A 21,070-nucleotide genomic window follows, 5' to 3' on the forward strand; every position below is an offset into this window, starting at 1 on the left:
AATGGAGCATTATACAAGTATTGCCGGCATTGATTTATGAAGAAAGATTAAAAGCAGATCAGAGCTGAGTCCTACTCCAGATTCAACCCAGCATCTTTGGCAAAAATCATAACTAAAGAGGGAGACCACCTACACATAATAAACATGCTTCCAGTTGCAAGAGAGAGAGGTGGTTTGAATGTGCTCCAAGGTGGTATTGCTAAGAATAACAGGAGGCAGCTGAGCAAAGGAAAAATCTGGCCACTTATCAAGGAGCGTTCCCTATCACAGACTTTTATTAGACTGTGGAATAATCACCCCTAGGAAGAGCTGGAAGCCCTGTCACTTGAGTCGTTTCAGACAAAGCTGGGCACGGTACTGAAGAACAGACTCTAATATAGGAATGCGTACACCTCCCACTCTCTCTCTCTCAGTCCTATGGATATTTAATTACAGGGTAAATTTTGCCCTGAACAAAGGCGTGTGTTAGTCCCTGTGTTAGTTAGAGCTCTTGGATTGCTGCCAAATGTCTTCAGCGTTAACCCACAGTGCCAGTGTGTGCCACAGCTCCACACCTGGGATTTTGGCCCAGATAAGGGGCCTGAGCTCTCAATCCAACCTCAACAAGCTCCTATACGCTCCAGCACTGCAATCTTCCCTCCCACGTTTGCCCATTGTCCTGAAATGATTCAAACGCAGGCGAATAAGGGCTGCAAGACTCTGTCTATTCTGGCAGCTGCCCCAGAGTCCCATGTTGACTCCTGTGGTTTTTCTACCAGGCTGAAGCAAACTTTGCAGAACTATCACCACTTTTGAGCGTCCTTATCCTACATATGCCAACAAGATCAAGCTGCCCTCCTTACATCCAGCATCCAATAAATTGCTTCCGCTAAACAAATTATACCTGGCCCTGGAGCTCTTGCTAGAAAACCATCGCATGAATATTAAACATGCCAGACAGGTAATTAAGACTCTTTCTTGCCCAGCCTTCCAACTGAGGATGTCCTGTGCCAGACTTGGCCTCAAGATTACCTACTAATTGAACGAAGTAAAACAAGACTGGAAAACACACACACACATATCCAATTGCCTCCATCCCAAATGCAGTACCTGGTGGGATACTTAGGTAAAACCGCTGGCATGTAGCTCAAGGTTTTTGATGCCATGCCATTTCTCTGTCAGTTGCTATGTTGACTAAAGGTGAAATATCCAAAAATATCTAAGTGACATAGGCATCAAGTCCCATTTTTAAAAGGAACTTAGAAACAATGTTCCTTCTAATTTTTTCCATCCATGAGTGGAATAAATTTTGTTGTGTGCACTGAAGTATGTATAAAGGTGCACCACCATTAGAAACAAAAACCCTAGGTGTGAGCACTGTGCTAATCAGCGGGGTGGCATGTGAATATCTCCTGAGAGGCTGCACAGGCACACAGCTTACAGGGAATACTGCTTGGGAGCCTAAGTCCTATATATGTAGGGTCCTAAGCACCTAAATCACATGGGGCTTAGGTTGCTAAAGTCACTTAGGTGCATTTGAAAAATTTGACCCCAAAAGCTGATGGGTCACAATTGGCCTGTTCAACCTGCATGTTCAAAAGGACCCCGCATCTGCTTGTGTCCCGTGTTATTACCATTATCTTATTGCTGCAGCAACCAGGGGCCCCAAATGCGCCGCACTGAGCTCTGAAGACATCTAGAGAGGAGATTGCACCTTTCTTTGAGCATCAGAGGGAATGCCGTGTTAGTCTGTATCCGCAAAAACAATTAGAAGTCCTGTGGCACCTTCTAGACTAACACATTTTTGGAGCACAAGCTGTCATGGACAAAGACCCGCTTCGTCAGATGCACGAGTGTTTGCCGTTTAGCAAGACAAGACAAAGGGTGGGAGAGAAACCAGAGGTGAAGTGATTCGCACAAGGTCACCCGGCAGTTGGCTGGAAGGGTTGGGAACTGAACCTTCTTCGCCAGGTGTGTGCCCCTGCCCCAGTCAGACTACTGGGAGCCTGGCAAGACAGAAGCAGAGTGAGAATAAGGGAAAGGGCCAGCAGCTGAAGAGCTAGGTTTTCTGAGTGCATTTTAAAGGCCTAACTCCCAGTCCCAGTGGAGTCAATGGTGAACTAACTGCCATGGGATTTGGGCTTAGGTGTCCAATTTGCCAGTGATAATGCACCAAGTTCCATGTGCAGAGCCAGAAACTTATCTAGGTGCACAACAGCACCACTGGAAGCAGCTAAAATATAGGATGTGCAAACCCCAGATGCACAAGAAGTAATCCTGAGTCATGGCGAGCACCTACAAGTCCCATTGACTTCTGATTCAGGTTCTTATGTCTCACCATCACACGGGTGAACTACAGCCTGATATTTAGTCTGGCTTCTACGTTCTGGGGATGTTTGTGTGAATTTAGCAGGTGCCCAGAGACCTTTTCCAAGGGCTGGGACCACACAAGTCTTCCACAAACTACCCAACCACCACGCCCCCGTCCCAACCTAGAGCTGCCTTGTGGAGAAGACAGTACAATGGCTGTGGCTGGTTTTGCAACATGGGTATTTGTTCAATGAGAACTGGATGGCGTTCAAACTCATTTCACATAACACACCGAATGGCAATTGTACAGTGGATAGCAATTTCCATTATCCCCTGGGCTGGGATGTATTTGAACTGCCAACCAAGTGGCAAAAGACTTGTCAGTCTTTTTATTGCCTACTCCCTGAGCAACCCAATCCCAACAATTTCATGTCCAGCCTTGTGCACCTGCAGCTGCCAGGGCTGCCGACTGGGAGGCAAAGAAGGCAGATGCCATGGGGCTCAGTGATTTAAAAGGGTTTGGTGCTCTGGGCCCTTTAAGTTGCCACTGGATCCTAAATGGCATGCTCTGGTCAACGATAAAGGCCAGCTGGTGGTAGCATGGTGTGATCTGGGCAGCATGAGAGCTGGCTGCCCCTAGCCCCGCCCCACCTACCTAAAGCCCCGTCCCTTCCAAGGCACCTGGAACCAAGCCTCCTTCCCCAATTGCCTGGGGTCTGGTGAAGTGTGTCACCAGCCTTGGCATTTGCAGGCTGACCAACACCCAATCTGGCTATGAACACATAGCCCCCTTCTTCTCCTGTTGGTGGGCACATTGCATTGGCCTTCTCCCTTCTCTTCCTTCAAACAATAGCCCTATTAGCTCCACCAATCTAAAGCACTTTAACAAAGCAAATCCTGTATTATTATCCTGACTTACAGATGAAACAGAGGCACCAAACAGGGAAGTGATTTGGCCAAGCTCATCAAACGAGGGAACATAGTACAAGTGTTCCCTCTAATTTCTATCCCCATCCATGAGCGGAATAAATTTTATTATGTGTACTAAGACGTGTGGATGTGCACCGCCAATAGAAACACAGTCTGTGTATGCTCTGCTAATTGCTGAGCATCACCTGAATCTCTTTGGGGTGGCTGCCCAAGGGCTCAGCTAATAGGGAACAATGCATAGTACCCATGTCTCCTGCAGCCATATCTACACCCATCTCTCCTGGACTGCACTGCCTTCAATGCTAGCTGGACTTTCTGAACACAACACTTTGTTTTAACGAGCACTGAAGTAACCTCTTGCTATACTTAAAATGTCTATTGATTGGAAACATTTTCGTAGATTCCATGGCCAGAAGGGGACAATGTGACCATCTGGGCTGACCTCCTGCTTAGCTGGCTAGAGAACTTCCCTATCATGAGCCCTCGAGCAGATCTTTCAGCAAAACACATTCCATCTTGATTTCAAAATTGCTAGTGGTGGATAGTCCACCGTGATTCTGGATAAATTGTTCCAGTGGTTAACTACCTTCACCTGTCATAGCAGGAGGGCAGTGCTGGAAAGAACATTGTCATGTATTCTTCCCCTGTTCCCTCTATTTCCAAATAGACAATAGATTTTGTTGCCTTTCAAATTACTGCATCTTAAATTACCTGATTCTCTGAACCAGCCTGTCCCCTTCTACCTTCATTTGTAGGGTAAAATGCCAGCTATTCATCTCTCCCTCCACCTACCAAAAACCACAGGCATTGTCTGGAATTTATATAGGTAGATTTGGCTGCTTTTTAACCATATAGCTCCAGCTCACTCCAAAAAAATAAGCTCTCAATTCCCTGAATACATATGTGTGAGTGGATGAGACACAGATAAGAGGTTTCTGTTATAACGGCGTGTTGGATAATGCAAATCACATTGTTGGACAATGTTTCTCTGCAGCTCCCTCTCATCTCTAGACATGAACTGCCTCAAAGTCCAGCTAAGCTGAGAACCTACATCAGGCTCAGGCCCAGTGACTATTTTTAACTTTGGACAAAGGCGATTTTAAAAAGCAGCAATGAAAATGTTTTTGGAACACGTTTACAATCCAATCAGCCCTGGGGTAATTTGATTTGTAGGAAATGGCAAGAGAGGCATGGCCAGCAGAGGAATGAAGTTACTGAGGTCACTGGGAGTTTTGCCAAGGGCTTCAGTGGGAGCAGGATTAAGCCCAGATACCAGGGTCAAGGGTACCACATACATGTGTAGTATAAATACTGAACAGCAGATGTCGCTGCACAGATGATCCATCCCTCCAGAGATGCCCACTTACAGTTGCTCCCTACTTGCAGCAGGAATAGACTTGGAGCTGCCTGTTGAAACCATTTAAGTGCTCCTGTGCACCAAACTGGGGGCAATAACTCAGCAGCACCCTGTTGAAAAGGCTATTCTTGCTGTCCACTTCCAACCCCTCTTCCCCCCACAGAAGTCCCTGTACATTTTGCCCGAACAGGTGGAGGCAAGATTCACTCCTGGGATTCAGGAGTCAACTCTACTTTGGTGGCATCTAAGTCTTGGTCAGGAGCTCGGATGAGAATCTTGCCAGGAGTGATGTTATGTGCCTCGCTTCTCAGTTATGTAAATATTAGGGAAACGAGCATCATACCTTGTCCCTAGCACAATGGTGGACAACCTACAGCCTCGGGGATGCACGCAGCCCACAGGGGTTTAATTTCTAATAATTTTAGAACTGGAAGGGACCTTGAGAGATCATTGAGTCCAGTAGCCTGCACTCACAGCAGGACTTATCACTTATCCCTGTCAGATCTTTTTTTACTCTATTTGCCCCAGATCTCCTCACGGATTGAACTCACAACCCTGGGTTTAGCAGGCCAATGCTCAAACCACTGTGTGTGGCCCGCCAGATAATTTATTTACCATTTCCCACACACAGAGTTGCCAGATTTTGCTGGTTTCCAGCCATGTAGGTTTTTTCATACTGGTATTACTGAAGTGACACGCATGTAAAGCAAGGGCATGGGAAGTAGTATGTTGATGGCACGCAACATTGTTAGAGCCATGCACGTTTTCTGCTTCCAATCAAAGCCTTGTTACGGTTCAATCCATACAGCCCACAAATTCTAGGTATGTCAGCACAGTTAGAGAAACTACCCTATCCTGGGAGACTGTCTTGGTCACGACAACCCAGTGAGATGAAGGAGGGCCACTCGCACAGCCCACTCGCTATGCTAGGTTGCAATCACTTGCCCTAGAGAGACATTACATATTGCAAACTAACTCTTGAGCTACACCCACCATGCCATCACCAGTAAAACTCCAGCCACCTTGTGTCCCCCTGACTGGTCTCAGAGTTTGGTAGGTGCGTGCCTAGAGGGTACCCAATCAGGGATCCCAATTTCCTTATAGAAAGCAGGTGTCTCAAGGTCCTAAAACTTCACCTTGGACTTGAGGAGGGAACCACCCTCTTCCCTGGGCCCACTCAAAATGAACTGCTGAGGCAGTGTGTAAAGAGGTACCAGAGAGGGTGAATTTCTCAGTAACATTTCCTACACTAACGCCAGCTCATTCCCCACCAGCGATAGGGCTCGCGTGGCTGAAGGCGGTTTTAACAGCATGTCAGTGAACCATGCTCAGACTTAGGCCACAGATGGTAGTGTTAAAAACGCTGTTGGCCATGGAAACCTTTGCTACACCAGGTCTGCTACTACTGGCCTAACACTGGAGAAGCTGTCTGGAGAAGTGGTCTCACCTAGACCAGGCTGTCGTGGGAAAAGAGATATTACCCTGCCTTGGACTCATCTGTGAACTTGTTCTGGGGGTTGTAAAACTATGTCTCTGATTTTCCTAAATTAACCTTCCCACCAGGCAGCTTGTCCACAGCCCTTCCACTTTATGGAGCAGGGGTAGGTTGAGGGTGTAATAAATAGAACTGCATTTTATGTTTGTAAAGCCACACTCTGTGTTTGCCCACAGCATTTCAATACCTATAGCAGCAACAGCCAGAGGCTCAGATATCCTGAGAAAGAGAGGAATGAAGGAACCAAAAATCCCTGCCCCTAGGAGGCAGAAACCACTCTGTAGAAGGCAAAGAGGTAGTTGCACAAGGATACGGCATTTCAAAGGGGCCCAGAGCTCTGGCCACTACTTCAGCAGTGATGGTGGCCATGGCTCCAGGCACCTTTGAAGTGCAGCAGCAGCACAGCTCTGGTGGTGTGCGGCTGCGAGGGAGTGGGACCCAGCACTGAGGCTTAACCTCCCTAGGCCCTGCCCCTTCTTCCCTTAGTCCTGCCCCTTCCAGGGTGCAGAACCAGGCCCCACCCCTCACTTTGTCCCTGCTGCCAGCCACTGTTTATTATGGAAGTCCTAAGAAGAGAGTAGAGCAATGTGACATACTCCCTTCCCAACTAGCCAAATGCTCCCAAAGCTTCCCAGAGAAAATCTCCATGTAGGAGTGAATAGAGATGGCACACTGTTTTGTCGTATGAATGCTGACATGTTAAGGAGCCCACAAGAGGCTACTACAGGTTGGACATCTCTCATCAGGTACCCTCAGGACCTGACTGATGCTGGATGAGAGAATTTGCCAGACCACGGGAGGTCAAAATGGTCTAGCACATTACCAACACTTCCACTACTTACTGGGGCCTTAAAAGACATTGAGGGGTAAATTACAACTAGCTAACAGCACAGAACACTGACAGCCAGGACTGGCAGCTGTAAACAAACTTTATGGGACCACAGGAAACTCGGCCACACCCAGGATAAGTGGTTGTCTGGCTAAGTAAAATCATGCTGGATTTTAGACTTTGTCAGATGACACAGTGCTGGATTAAAGAGGTTCAACCTATACTGGTGTGCTTATTGATAATGCTGCTAGACTCAGCTGCCCGATAGAATCACTGACATTAGTTAAGCCAGCAGGACGTGGGATGACACAGGCAGAATGCTGGAAGGTGGCCAGCACAGACGGGTTAACTGTCTTACATTTATAAAGCACGGTCTGGGATCTTTAATGATGACAAGCAGTCAGAATCTCAACGGTAGACAGTGGCTCAGCACTTGCAGAGGGGAGAGCAGCCCAGACAGTACAACACCATAGACACTTCCTCCAGCGTCGCAGTCTTCCAGGGATATCTGCATCCTAACAACACCTAACCTTGTCTAGCTTCCAAGATCTGTCTGGATCACAGCAAAGGGTGGCTGGCTCCTCCTGCACAGGCTACATGATGATTGCTGGCTCAATCCTAACTGCTACCGCTTTCACCGATAGCCCAATGCCGTATGAAAAGAGGCTAATGGCCTCTGTGAGACTCAGGTCTCCAGATCTTTGCTTTGCTCAAGGCCAGGGAGTATTCAGGCATCCACTGCTGCACAACCAATCCCACAGATTTCTTTGATGCACCTAAACATGTAAACTGGGGGTTGGGTTTATGGAGTCACCCTCTCCTACCCACACAAGGAACATGAGCTGAAAACACAGCTGCCAAAGGGGGTTGCTGCCTTCTCTGCCCATAGCCACACCATGGCACTGTATGTCTATTCATGCACCCAGATTTTGACTGTTCCCACTCCCTCTGCCATCTCCTCCCTGAGGTCTGGTTCAGTATCTCATGCTTCACAGCCTCTCTCCTTCCCCTCCCAGAGACTTCGTCATGAATCCACCCTGGAAAACACACAGCAGATGCTCACACAGAAACCTCCATGAGCCCAGCTCTGGAATTGAAGGCCAAAGATTTTCATCTGACTCCCCCTGCTCATCCGCTCCCCCCCACCACAGTGTACGTGAAAACACTTCCCAGGGAAATAGCAGCTCTACAACAAATATTGCCATTAATATGCAAATATATCTGCCATTAACATCAACAGAAAAACTGCATCGTGAATGATATCAGGAGGAGGGGGAGAACTGGAGCAATATCAGCTACCAAATTGGTTGCTGAGGCATTGATATTCAACCACTAATATGCATATATAACCATTTCATTATACTGTTGACATTAAGACACTCATACCGGAATATGGACCCTCCTAGAGTGTGAATTTGTCTATTCTCTACACAGTAAGAGGAGGTGAGGAGAGCACTGAATGTGAGCCCAGGAGAAAGGTAAGGTGCCTTGCTGCTCCAAGGATGGATGACTGCCCAGGCCTTTCACTAATTAATTTGAAAAGCAATAAAAATCATTATGGGATTGGGGCACATGACTTCTGAGGAGAGGTTGAGGGAACTACAGTTATTTAGTCTGCAAAAGAGAAGAGTGAAGAGGGATTTGATATCAGCCTTCAACTAACTGAAAGGGGGTTCCAAAGAGGATGGAGAGAGGCTGTTCTCAGTGGTGGCAGATGATAGAACAAGGCGCAATGGTCTCACATTGCAATGGGGAGATCTCAGTTAGATATTAGGAAAAACTATTTCAGTAGAAAAGTGAAGAAGCTATAGAACTGGTTACTGGGGGAGGTGGTGGAATCTCCATCCTTAGAGGTTTTTAAGGCCAGAGTTGACAAAGCCCTGGCTGGGATGAGTTAGTTGGGGTTGGACCTGCTTTGAGCCGGGGGTTGAACTTGATGACCTCCTGATGTCTCTTCCAACATTAATCTTCTATGATTCCACTAACTGCAAGCTGTGAAATCTTGGGCACCTAGCCTCCTGGCCCAGTCTTTCTTTGCTGCTGCAGGTGTCCACTGGGCCCAATCTTAGAAGAATCTGGCTGGCCTCAATTTCCACTGAAGTTGGTGGGAGTGGAAGTTCAGCAGTTTGAGGGAGGAATCTTGTTAATTGGGAAGGTGAATGACCCAGCGTAAGTCATGTGAATTCCGTTCACATGCCAAGCTTATGGCAACCTCATACGCAAATGTACAGACAGTAAGACAGAAAAGAGCAACAGTGAAACCCAATATAAGGAAATCCACTAAAACTTCCTATTTGAATAAAACAGGGAAGGAGGAAGAACCAGAAGTCCGGAAAACAACCACACCGACAACCTGAACTTTCAAATATTTCTCCCTGGAAAGAAAAATCGAGAGTTAAACATATGGTTCGTGTACAGCACCATGACAAAAATGTCAAACCCTGGGACTTTTTTTTTTGGACTACTCAAATCCTGTGTTTAGCAGCAAGTTAATGTCACAAGGATTTGGCTAACACCAGTGCTGCCCCCTCTAATTTCCATATCTGAGTGGCAGATCCCTGGATTCTGCCTTTAGCCTGACCTCAGCCTACAAACGCGGACTATATTTAACATGTCGATTGTAATGAAATGTGCACTTGAGTCGTGCCCCCACCCCGTCCACCTCCTCCCTGTGTTTGAAAGGCTGGTTGCTGTCAGATGGTAACAGGTTTGCTCAGAGAGAAACACGCGCGTACATATGACAGTTTTATTCTGAAATCCTGACTGAAGACAGAAACACTCCCTGGGCTAAAGTCAGCCATCGCAGCTCTTATTGCCTTCAAGGGGAGATGATTCCCCTTTACGCTGGAGCTCAGTTTGGCCCTTTGTTTGGACAGATACTTGTCTTCAGTTGATAACACTTCCTTTTGTCACCCTTTCCTCTCTTGGGCTTACAACAATAAGCTGTCCCTGGAGGACTGTTGGCATTTGCAGCTGGAGGGTGTTTTGCTTTTTAAAGCTACACCCTATACTCAAACCCATCTGCATCAGAACCCATCTGGGTTCCCCCTCCTTCCAATGAAAACCCAGCATGCAATTACACCACAAATCATTTTAGGGCATACAGGGCCAGGCTGATGGCTGACAGCTTTAAAGGCATTTACTGCATGTTCTCTGCAGTTTAGTTTTAAACCTGTCCAGCAATGGGGTTTTGCTTTTGCCTCCTATGCCAGGTTCTTTAATATCTCTACCATCCCTTTAACTGTGGTGATCATAGTATTCAGAACTTGGAAATATCTATCGGGGGTCAGGCTTCTGATGGGCATAGATTCAGGACACAGAACTGATACTCCAAAAACAAGAAGCTTTTAAAACACCTAATTTAGAAAATAACAAACTGGCTTTCCAAAACTTGTCGGCATCCAAAAGCTTCTAGGACAACCAGCAGCTCAGGATGGCCTTTCAAGCACTCCAGCTACCACTGCGAAGAATAGATTTGTAGTTTATAATCTTTGTTGTGCAGATTTTCAAACGGCAACATTATTGCCTGCTAGGAGGTTTGGTACCATCATGCAGAGACTTTCGAGACTGGCTTCCACATGTGATCCCGGCCTTAATTGCAATGAGTTTTTGTGATCTCAGCCTAGTCTGTCCTATACATTTGTCCACATAAAAAGCCCCAGCCATGCAATTTGTCGTGACTGCTTGTCACCAGGCACTGTAGCAAAATACAAAGGGGGCTGCAAATCAGGACTGGCAGAGCTATAAAGATGGTGAGGGTCTGGGAAAGCAGAGGATGCTGCAGGTTAGAACCAGGGGTGTTGGATTATTTATGTTTCCCTGTTACTATCAGTCTGGGAAACCTGGGACTGGAATAAGGGTCTGGCAGGCTGGAGCTAAGGTGGACTGGCAGAGCAGGGGGACAAGGAGAGCCCTAGTACCTTCCCACATAACCACTGCTTGGCTCTGTCCAACACTATCATCCCTCTGCTTTCAATACCCTACATCAAACTGCCACAAATTCAGAAAGGGGAAATGGGGTGGAAATCCAACTTCTACATTTGCCCTATTGTTAAAAAGAGGGCTGTGACTATTATTCACATACACAGAAATATCCTTGTCTTGCAGGGCCCCACATCAGCGATCAGAAGGCTGTAATCGCAGACGTAAGTTTCACAGTACACAGTTTTACTGGAGTATATTGAATGGACTCAGAATTCCCATTGTACGCCTGGTGCTGTATATCACCATCTCTGTCTAAAGAGAATCATGTTTAGCACCATCTAAATACCGCCTAGCCAGATAACTTGATTTCAGAGCTATAACGTGGCTGCTATTTCTACATCTTACAATTTTCACAGCCCTGCTGGCTTTCCTTCTTTTTATACTACGGTATTCTACAGGAGTGGACCAAAAAGCTACAGCTCACAGAAATGTTACTGCAGCATTTTGGATCAATAATAATCTCGGGGTGGGGGAATGAAAAGAGGTGCATCTCTGACATCCTCCAGGCTTTCACCCTGAATTAACTTGAGTGCGAAGCAGGGGTGGGGGACAGTTTTCTTCTTTGGCAGGAGATCGTTGGCCAGAATAGGAGCTGGGGAAAGGAACAAGCTATGGCAGGCGAGGCATCAGGCCCGCAAGGCGGTTGAAGAAGTATTAACGATCTGTCACTGATTTCCCCCTACCCAGGCACAACCAGGTTCCTTTGTGGTCCTCTTGCCTTTGGCTCCAGCCCTGCCTAGAGCCACGGGAGAGCCTGGTCGTCTCCCCCAGCAGCAAAAGGAGGGTCTGAGACACCCAGCCCCCTTTGTGAGCACCATAAATATAATTTGGGAGGGGGGGATTAAAAGTTCCCGGGGCGGCTTCTGGCAAAAGCCTGACGGAATGAAAGGAGCTGGTGGAAATCTGCCAGGGCCCCAGCAAGGAGAGGAGGTAGGGAGGAGATGGGGGGCTGCAGAAGTGGGGGGAACCGAGGAGAGGAGTGGGGGCAGAGTTGGGGGGCAGGAAGGAGGGAAGGTAAAAGAGAAGGGAGCCAGGAGGTTGGCAGAAGGGGTGGCCGGCTGGCAGGGAGGGTATGGGGCCCGGCTCACCCTTGTGCATGCCGGTGTAGCGGTCCTTGAGCACGGTGAGCTCGTAGATCTTGCCGAACTGCTCGAAGAGCGGCTTGAGGTCCTTCTCCTCCAGGTTGCGGGGGATCTGCCCCACGAAGAGCTTGATGGCATCCAGGTCTTTCATGCTGTCGGCCTGCGCGGGGGGGTCCGAGCTGCTGCTGCTGCTGCCGCTGCTCATGGGGGAGGCTCTGGGCTGCAGGAGCTGCTGCTGCCGCCTCGCCTCGCCCTCGGTGAGTCTGGCCATTCCCCGAGCCCGGCGCAGGATGCAGACGGAAGGAGCGGACGGGGGAGGAAAGAGCTCTCAGCTGGAAAGGGCTCGGCCGCCAGCGGCGGCGGCAGCATCAGGACCACAAAGAGACGCTCCACAGGGACACCTGCCGGGCGCGGAGCAGCGCTGCAGCTCGGGGAGGCGAGGCCGAGTCCGCCTAGGGCTGCGAACCGGGCAATCGAGGCTGAGAGGCCGGGATCAGGCCCCTGGAGCTGCTTGCAAACCAAGCACCCGGGAGAGGAAAGGGGCAGGGACCGTGCCCCAGCAGGCGGGAGGGGGCTGCCTGGGAGGAGCAGGCTGCAAGGATGCAACCAGCGCCAGCTATGCGTAGAGCAAGCAGAGCAAGGCAGAGTAGTGGCCGGTAGGGAATGGGAGAGAGCATTGCATCCCCGGGGGTCCGAGCTGCCAGGATCGGGGGAATCGAACCTGCCCCCAGGAGAGAGAACCCAGAACAATGAATCAGAACTCGAACCCTCCCTCCACGTTCCAGAGCAGAGAACAATACCGAGTATTAATTGGGGGGTGGGGGTCAGGACAAGTCCTGCCCCTCACAAATGGGGAGAGGAGTTTGGGGTACAGCAGAGGGGACACAGATCTGCAGAGCACAGCCCATTTCATTCCCCCCTAGAGCAAGAGAGAGCTGGGACAGAGGTTGGGCAGAACCCAGGCAGAACCTGGGTGCCCAAACCCTACAGTGTCTGGAGGAAGGGCGCAATCCAGAACAGGCTGGAGGGTGATATGGCCCATCTAGAATTTCTAGAAGTCCAGCAAGAGGATTCAGTCCAGACTGAGTCAGACTAGAAAATCGGGCAGGGGCAGCAAAGGGGAGGAATCTAGTACTATGCTGAGGAGGAACCCAGTCCAGAATCATGCTCACTGAATAGGAAAGAGTCCAGAGCCTTTCCACGTGGAAAGAGGATCCTGCCAAAATTGTCTCAGCCTGCCCAGAGAGACACAATCTAGAACACCAGACGAGGCCTTTTCAGACTGGAAAGTGGAACCAGTACTTCTGAGATGGACCCGGCCCACAGGTCTACACAATAACAGAGAACAATTTACAACACAACACATTTCAGACTGGACTGAAACCACACAACCCAGAACCATGCAAATGGGCAAAGAGGACCACCTTACCTAACCTAGTCACCTGCCACTTGGGCACAGAGGACACAGAAAAGCAGGCAACCGGGGACAACACAGATTCAGCTGCCTCCTTCTGGACAAGAAGGAAACCTATTTTTTTTTTAAACTATTGCCAGTGGAGAGTTATCAGATGTCTTAGGTTGTGAGAGGGCTGCTGTGTCTGTTATTTCTGAAGTTCCTATAACCATAGGCTGTGTCTACACCACAAAGTTTTGTTGACAAAACTGTGGTTTTGTCGACAAAACTCATGGAGAATCCACACTACAAATGTGTTCTGTCAAGAAACTGTTGACAGAATGTAGCAGTTTTCTCAGGAGAGTTAAGTTGCTCCCATACGAGGCATAGCGACTCTGTCGACAGATTTTGTGGACAAAAAATAGTGTAGACACTCCAAGGGGTGGGGGAGGGGGGGCCTCTGTCAACAGAGAGGGCATCTGGTTCCCTAGGCAGCCCTTTGCAGACCTGCCGGTTGGCCGTTCTGTCGACAGACGGAATTGATAGGGGAGCCTCTATTAGGTGTGGACATGTTCTGTTGGGAAATACATCCTGACAGTCACGTCTGTCGACAAAACTCTGTAGTATAGATGCAGCCATCTTCTACAAAATAAAGGCCCAGGCACGATTTGTATAGGAGCTGTGAGGTTAGGACTGATGAGAGGCCTATCTTCCTACTGCATCAATGTCTGAAATTGCATTGTTCATACCCTCACCCCTCCCAGTGCTACCATAGCAGCAGCATCTGTAGGTGAAGAGGCAATTCAGGCTAGAAGGCTTATTTACTAAGTCCCTGCCCAAAGAAGGAAGCAGGCAGTAATACAGCAGAATTGTCCTAGGACACAGAATAGCTTTGGTACATTACATTGAGGCTGAAGAGGGCTGGAAGCCACCTTGCTCTGTGTGATATAGGAGGTAGTTTCCCTGGGGATATTCAACCCTTTATAAAATTTGTCTGTCACTGCTAGACACTATGTTTGCAGCTACACCAGAATGGTTGAAGCTGGCAGTGCTAACCACATTTAATAGTATCACTAGCAAGATGAACGAGAAGTCCTGTGGCATCTTAAAGATTAACAGATTTATTTGGGCATCAGCTTTCATGGGCCGGAATCCCTTCCTCAGATGACTCCAGATGCAGACATTCCAGCCCACAAAAGCTTATGCCCAAATACATTTGTTAGTTTAAGGTGCCACAGGAGTCCTGCTTGCTTTTGCTGAAACAGACCAACATGATATCCCCTCTGAAACTAGCAAGATGGGTTCCCCTGACCAATGTGAACAGGGATTTTTTTAATAACTTTTTGTAAAAGTTCAGAAAAGGGCAACACCTCATCTGGAAAAAAAAGATACATGGCATTGGAAAAGATTCAGAAAAGGGCAACAAAAATGACTAAGGGTTTGGAATGGCTGCCATAGGAGCAAAAACAACGAGAAGTCATGAGGCACCTTATAGCCTAACAGATTAAATGGAGCATAAGATTGCATGGGCAAAGACCCGCTTTGTCAGATGCATTGCCGAAGATAAATGGCCTATCAACCCTGGGGTTGGGAAGGAGGCAGGAAGCCTGATTGTTTTAATATAAATGGAATGATTTGCAGAGGTGCCCAGCTCCCACTGACTTCAGCAGGAGCTGGAGGTGCTGAAAACATCAGGCCAAAAGCCTTTGCAGAGCAATGCATCTGACAAAGTGGGTCTTTGCCCACGAAAGCTTATGCAGAGGGATGCATCTAATGAAATGGGTCTTTGCCCACGAAAGCTTATGCTCCAATAAATCTGTTAGTTTGTTAGATGCTACAGGACTTCACATTTTTGAGGATACAGACTAACACGGCTACCCCTCTGATACTTGCCATGTGAAGAGAGATTAAAAAGACTGGGACTTCTCATCTTAGGAAAAAATGAGATTAAGGGGCAATATAATAGAGGTCAATAAAATCATGACAAGTGTGAATAAAGTATATAAGGAAAAGTGATTTATTTGTTCCCATCACACAAAAACTAGGGATCACCAAATGAAATTAATAGGTCGGTGGTTTTCAACCAGTGTGCCGCGACACACTGGTTTGCCATGAATTTTTGTCAATTTCCCATCACCATTGCTATTTGCAGAGCCACTGTGAGGGGAAATGACGACCCCACAGGAGCCCATGAATGCCAGGAGGCAGATAAAATGCTGCTTCCTGGCCTGAACAGGCTGGTGGGGAGCCTGCCCCTCTCCCTGCTGTGGCAAGGGAAGGAGGGAGGAAGGGCAGGAGCCTGGTGGAGCTGGGACATGGTTTAAATGCTCGCACCTTCCCCCCACATCCCTGTGAGTAAAAAGTGATTGTGCCATGGAATTGTCTCACTGAGGTGTGCCATGTTACTGAAAAGGTTGGGAATCACTGGAATAGGCCAATAGGTTTAAAACTAACAAAAGGAATTTTGTCTTCACACAACACGCAGTCAGTCTGTGGAACTCGTCACCAGAGGATATTGTGAAGATCAGGAATTTAACACAGTTCAAAAAAGAATTAGATACGTCCATGGAAGTTAGATCCATCAGTGGCTATTAGCCGGGATGGATGGGAATGGCGTCCCTAGCCTCTCTTTGTCAGAGGCTGGAAATGGTTGACAGGAGAGGGATCACTTTGATGATCACCTGTTCTGTTCACTCCCTTTGGGGCACCTGACATTGGCCACTGTCAGCAGACAGGATACTGGGCTAGATGGGTCTTTGGTCTGACTCAGTCTGGACATTCTTATGTTCTGTAACTTTTAACAGGCTCAGACTGTAAGATGATGTAAGGGATGCAGATCTACCTTTGGCCTGGCAATAGTGTGCAGCACAGAACACATCCTCTGCCTTGTCTCTGGGACACAGTCTGGTGTTCTTCTCCATTACCTGGGACACTGCCCCATTACAATAGGACAGCACCCATGTGCATTACTTCTGCATTCAGCATAGCTCATATCTCCATGCCCATGCGTTCCAGCCTGGCATGCTTCCATAGCATTGCCGAAGATAAATGGCTTATCTACCCTGGGGGTGGGAGGGAGGCAGGAAGCCTGATTGTTTTAATACAAATGAAATGATTTGCAGAGGTGCCCAGCTCCCATTGACTTCAGCAGGAGCTGGAGGTACTGAAAATATCAGGCCAAAAGCCTTTGCAGAGGGAGTGTGAGGCTGGCACCAAAAGCCCTGTTTTGTGGTTCTATTAGAAGCTTTATGTCACCTTCCAGGACTCTCCCCCTGAATCCGGCAGATAAACCAAAGCTGCCGTTTGATGAGCAAAGGAGGGGAGCACATTATCCAACATGCAGCAAATGTGACATCTTCACACTAGGTAACACAGCAGCTTGCTCAGCAGCTCCCCATCCCGTGTATGCACATGCCTGCATACTCGCACATCTGTACACACACATCTGTCGACTGATACTAAGATACCCTCCCAAGTGCAGGCCGGATCGAACACTGCCAACACTTACACGTCCAATTTCACCCAGAATGCAAGAGCACTGGCCCCCAACCCCTCTAGTAGCATAGTTTCAGGATCAGTTCTGTCTTTGGGGAGCTGCAGGAGCTGCTGCCCCACCAGGCTACTGTGACATCCTGTACCCAGTAAGACACAGAGGACTGAGAATGGGCAGGTTGGGGGCCATACCTTGCTACCTGGCCTCCTGGGGCTAGGACCACTCTGGCCATCCAATACTGGGGCTGGCAGCTTGGGGAGATGGGGGCCCTTGCTGGTCAGGGGAGTGGCTGGTGCTGCCCACCTCCTCCTGCCACTTTTGCTGTCCAGCTCCCCAAAGCTCCAGAGCCAGCTGCAGCCACGCCACCTGCTGATTCTCTGGAGCTCCGGGACAAGCTGAGGCCACCCCACCCAGCTGCCTTCCAGAGCTCCTGGGATGGGGAGGCTGGAGGCATTAACTTGGAGCATGAAAGGGGCAAAGACCAGCAGCTACATTAGTGGGCTTGAGCTCTGGTGGGTTTGGTGGGGGCCTTGCTTCCCCAAGCCATGGGGTCACCCACCACCCATAGCTGCAGCCAAGCCATTTTCCTTTTAGCCCTGGCTGTCTCCTCCTCCCACCATGAATGTCCCTTGGGTTGGCAGGTGTGAGAACCTTACACAGCCAAGTGTGGAGTTTGCAGATAGGGTTTTCCATCACATGCCCAGCTCATACTAACACGCTTAACCTGACCCAGGCAAGAGCCCTCTCTGACTTTTAAAAAGAGCAGCAATCAGAGCTGTCTCCATAGAGACGCTTTGACTTCAGAAGCCAACATCATCCCTAAAAATCAGAGTAAAATGAAAAGCTCTCCTCCGCTGCACATCATCTACTTCTCTTCACTGTCCTTTGTGGCAAAGGCCACCAGAAAGCCACCATTACAAGCCTTGCCACTAATCCAAGTGGTGAAGAGTCTAGCCACAGGAAGAACGTGCCCTCCATATTTTGTTTTCACTCTCCCCAAAGACAGAAATATTATAATCCTTGCAGACTGCAGAATAAGACGGCAATGAGAATATTTCTGGTAAATAACAATAGAGAGCAGCTGTCAATGCCTTGACACAGTTCACAGAATAAGGTACAGAATTATATGACAAAAGCAACAGGATTAAGGAATAAATTATACAATAGTTGTGGAGTTACTGTGAGTATCTGAGGGAAAGAGGAAATTAGAAGGATATGAGATATCTTGGTTTTCAAATAAGATTAGAAAGTCAACAAGAGAAAGAGAGCCAGAAGACCAGTTCAGGTGTCAGGAGTTGCAGGGGCCAAGTCTCTCTCACAAGACAGCGGCAAGATTACAGAGGCACAGAAAAGGAGAGTCACACACATCTGGGTGATTGTGCACTAAGGAAGACAGAGCAGGTTCTGACACACCCCCAAGTTAAAAGCAGCCCTTTAGAAAAATGTTTTTAAAGGAAAAGAAACACCATCTATTCCAGGAAAAAGAAGTTTCACTGTTAAGGGAACAACATTTGCAAATGATTGACGACCCAGATTTGATCCCATGTTATTTTCAACATTTTCTGGCAATGTGAGAGTAGGAAAGCATTCAGTTGCTTTTATGTACAGATGATCTTAAGCCAGGAGATCTAGAGGCCCTATCCTGAGCCACTGACTTAACTGAGGGTTTGATGACCAAGTTCTAGATTTGTAAAATGTTCTTTACATTAGAAAATCCAGCAAACATCCCCCAGCTCCTAAAGACACTAAAGAAAAGAGAGAACATGAAGTGGACAATTGTGTTTTTCATGCTCTCTGGAGTCTCTGTGAGAGACAAGAACCTTTGCGATAGCTTACAGAAAATACTGGATCTTTCAAGATAGCCAGAGTGAATATCTTCCCTCATCCATCAGTTCCCAAGGAAAGAGAAGGTAGGAAGAAGGTAGGCACTCTGTGCAGAAGACATCTATGCAGGGTTGTTGTATCTCAAATACCAGCTTGCTCATGCAAAACAGCTGTATCTATTCTGGAGCAAAGGTACTGCAGTGAAATTGATCAAGAATTGCCAAGGAGGGAACTGGAGATACAAATATGTACATCTTGGTTTATTTATCAAATGTCTACTGTTTTCCTCTTTCTGATCTCTATTATTTATCCTGATCAATTTTAAATTGGCTTTTAAACATGTTTGTTTATGCAACACCAAAACCAAACCAGCTTCCAATCTTGTGAGTTTATAATATGTATTTTTACAATGGGTATATTGGAAACAAAGATCCATCAACAACTTGCAGGTATCTGAGCAGAAGCAGCTATTCCTTAAGGTTTAAAAACAACAAACATTACATTATAAACTAAAATTACGGGGCTTTTCATTGACTTTAGTAATTCACCATTTTTTAATACTCCTTCCAGTTTTCAATTGAGAAAAAAGCCAACCAATGAAAACCAAAACAATCCCCGATCACACACCTACCCCAACACCCCACAAAAAAAAAAGAGACGACTTGCCTGCTTTTCAGAACTGTGAATTTCAGGGCTCTTCAGCATTTATTTTACTAAGAAAGTTAAGTTTGGGGGTATTTTACTGCATTAAATTTTAAGCACCACACCTGATTTTGCTTATTTTCTCTCACACACAAGAAAATTCCTAGGGGATGTATAGGGTGGATGCCTTTCAGTCAAGACATAGTTCAAGCAGCAAGAAAGCTGGATTCTGTTCCTAACTGCTACTGTTTTGTTGTGTGAGACTTGCGCCTTAGTTCTCAAGCTTTTGTGTCCGAACAATGTTGATGCCCGTATTCAAACATACAGAATGTCTCCCAGACTCTTGCCTCCCACAGGTCCTTGTTTGTAAGGCCTATGACCTCCAATTAGTGACTTTCTGCACTGCCCCAAATACAGGGTATCCCAGGACCATTCCAACTTGTGCTGAGAGCTAAATCAACAGACCAGAGTCAGGGACATAGAAAAATGGCTTAGTCACCTTTACCCTCCCCCACCTAGATTCCAACTCTTGTGCCACACTTAGTGACAAAGCACAACATCAGCACACTGTCACTTTACTGTACAAGCCTCAAGGCAAAAAGCACAGCATTTTGTCAAGTCCCTATCAGCTGGTGGGTTGCCAGCTAAGGAAACTTCTAAAAGTGCTGCTGCACCTCTTCCCTCTGCACTTTCCCATTCATCTCCATATCGAATTCATCTGCCCTGGGTAATTCCAAACTACCCAGACTCACTCCATCTGCAAGTCATCTTTTTTTTTCCCCACCAAGACACTCACTTCCCTCCTCTACTCTGAGCCTCCTCTCTTCCCTTTTCATCACCCTCCAGCCAATTTTCCTTTCACCTTTGGCTTCGGACTGAAGAGCAGAAGTCAGAATGCAGCTTAAGAGACAGCGGCTGTTGGATACACTGTAAATTAAGTCTGGTACCCAGGTGCACGCTCCTGCTTGCTAGAACAGAAAAGTGTTGAGTTGGGCTGATAGCCAGTTGGAGGAAGGATGGTCCTCATGGTAGGAGGCTAGTTTAGGACAATCATGTTCTACTAGACCCTTCTCTACTAGACCCTTCCTGTGTGTCCTTGGGCAGTCACTTCAACTTAGCATTAGCATATGGAACCAGGTGGGCAATAATTTTTGCCAAGGGCCACTCCACAATTGTTGGTAAGCTGTCAGGGGCCCCATATTTCTTATTAATGAAATTAAATCACCATCAATTGTAAAAAGATTCCATTATGTTCTTTACACAACACATTTCATTTAACAACAATTAACTGACTACACCTTTATCCAAAGCTTATCTTAGAAGGCAACATAGGCACAGGAACTACAGGTGCACTAAGGGGTGCAGCACCCCCAGGTTTTAAATGGGACTGCTCTGCCAGACCTGCACCCAAGGTCCCAGTAGCTGCTGCCCCACACCCAAGATCCTGGCAGACAGCCTGGTGGCCTTGCTCCTCACCCTGGAGCCAATCCTAGCATGTGGGTAGAGCAGGGTGAGCAGACAGGAGCACTGGGGCTGGTTCTCAGCACCCCCACGATAAACATTTTTCTGTGCCACTGGAAGGCAATGTATATTAAAAACCACTGTAGTTATTTAAAGGGCTTGTGGCTCCTAGGTCCTGCTGCTCCTGCACTTTCTGGGTGCCACTTGGGGTTCCTGCCGCTATTTAAGAAACCCATGCCTTCCAATCCCCACTGCTACCCCAGCAGCAGGATATAAATACTATGCTGCCCA

General features: G+C 47.6%; 1 protein-coding gene across 1 annotated transcript in view; it reads right to left on the reverse strand.

The window, feature by feature from the left end:
* The window catches only part of CELF5 (CUGBP Elav-like family member 5), a 66,179-nt gene extending 53,942 nt beyond the window's left edge, over positions 1-12,237 (reverse strand). The window contains exon 1 of the mRNA XM_074978616.1: positions 11,973-12,237. Coding sequence (XP_074834717.1) covers positions 11,973-12,237 — 265 coding nt within the window. The remainder of the gene's footprint in view (positions 1-11,972) is intronic.
* Between the last annotated feature and the right edge of the window lie 8,833 nt (positions 12,238-21,070).

The sequence above is a fragment of the Carettochelys insculpta genome, chromosome 27 (genome assembly GCF_033958435.1).
Source record: "Carettochelys insculpta isolate YL-2023 chromosome 27, ASM3395843v1, whole genome shotgun sequence".
Lineage (NCBI taxonomy): Eukaryota > Metazoa > Chordata > Testudines > Carettochelyidae > Carettochelys > Carettochelys insculpta.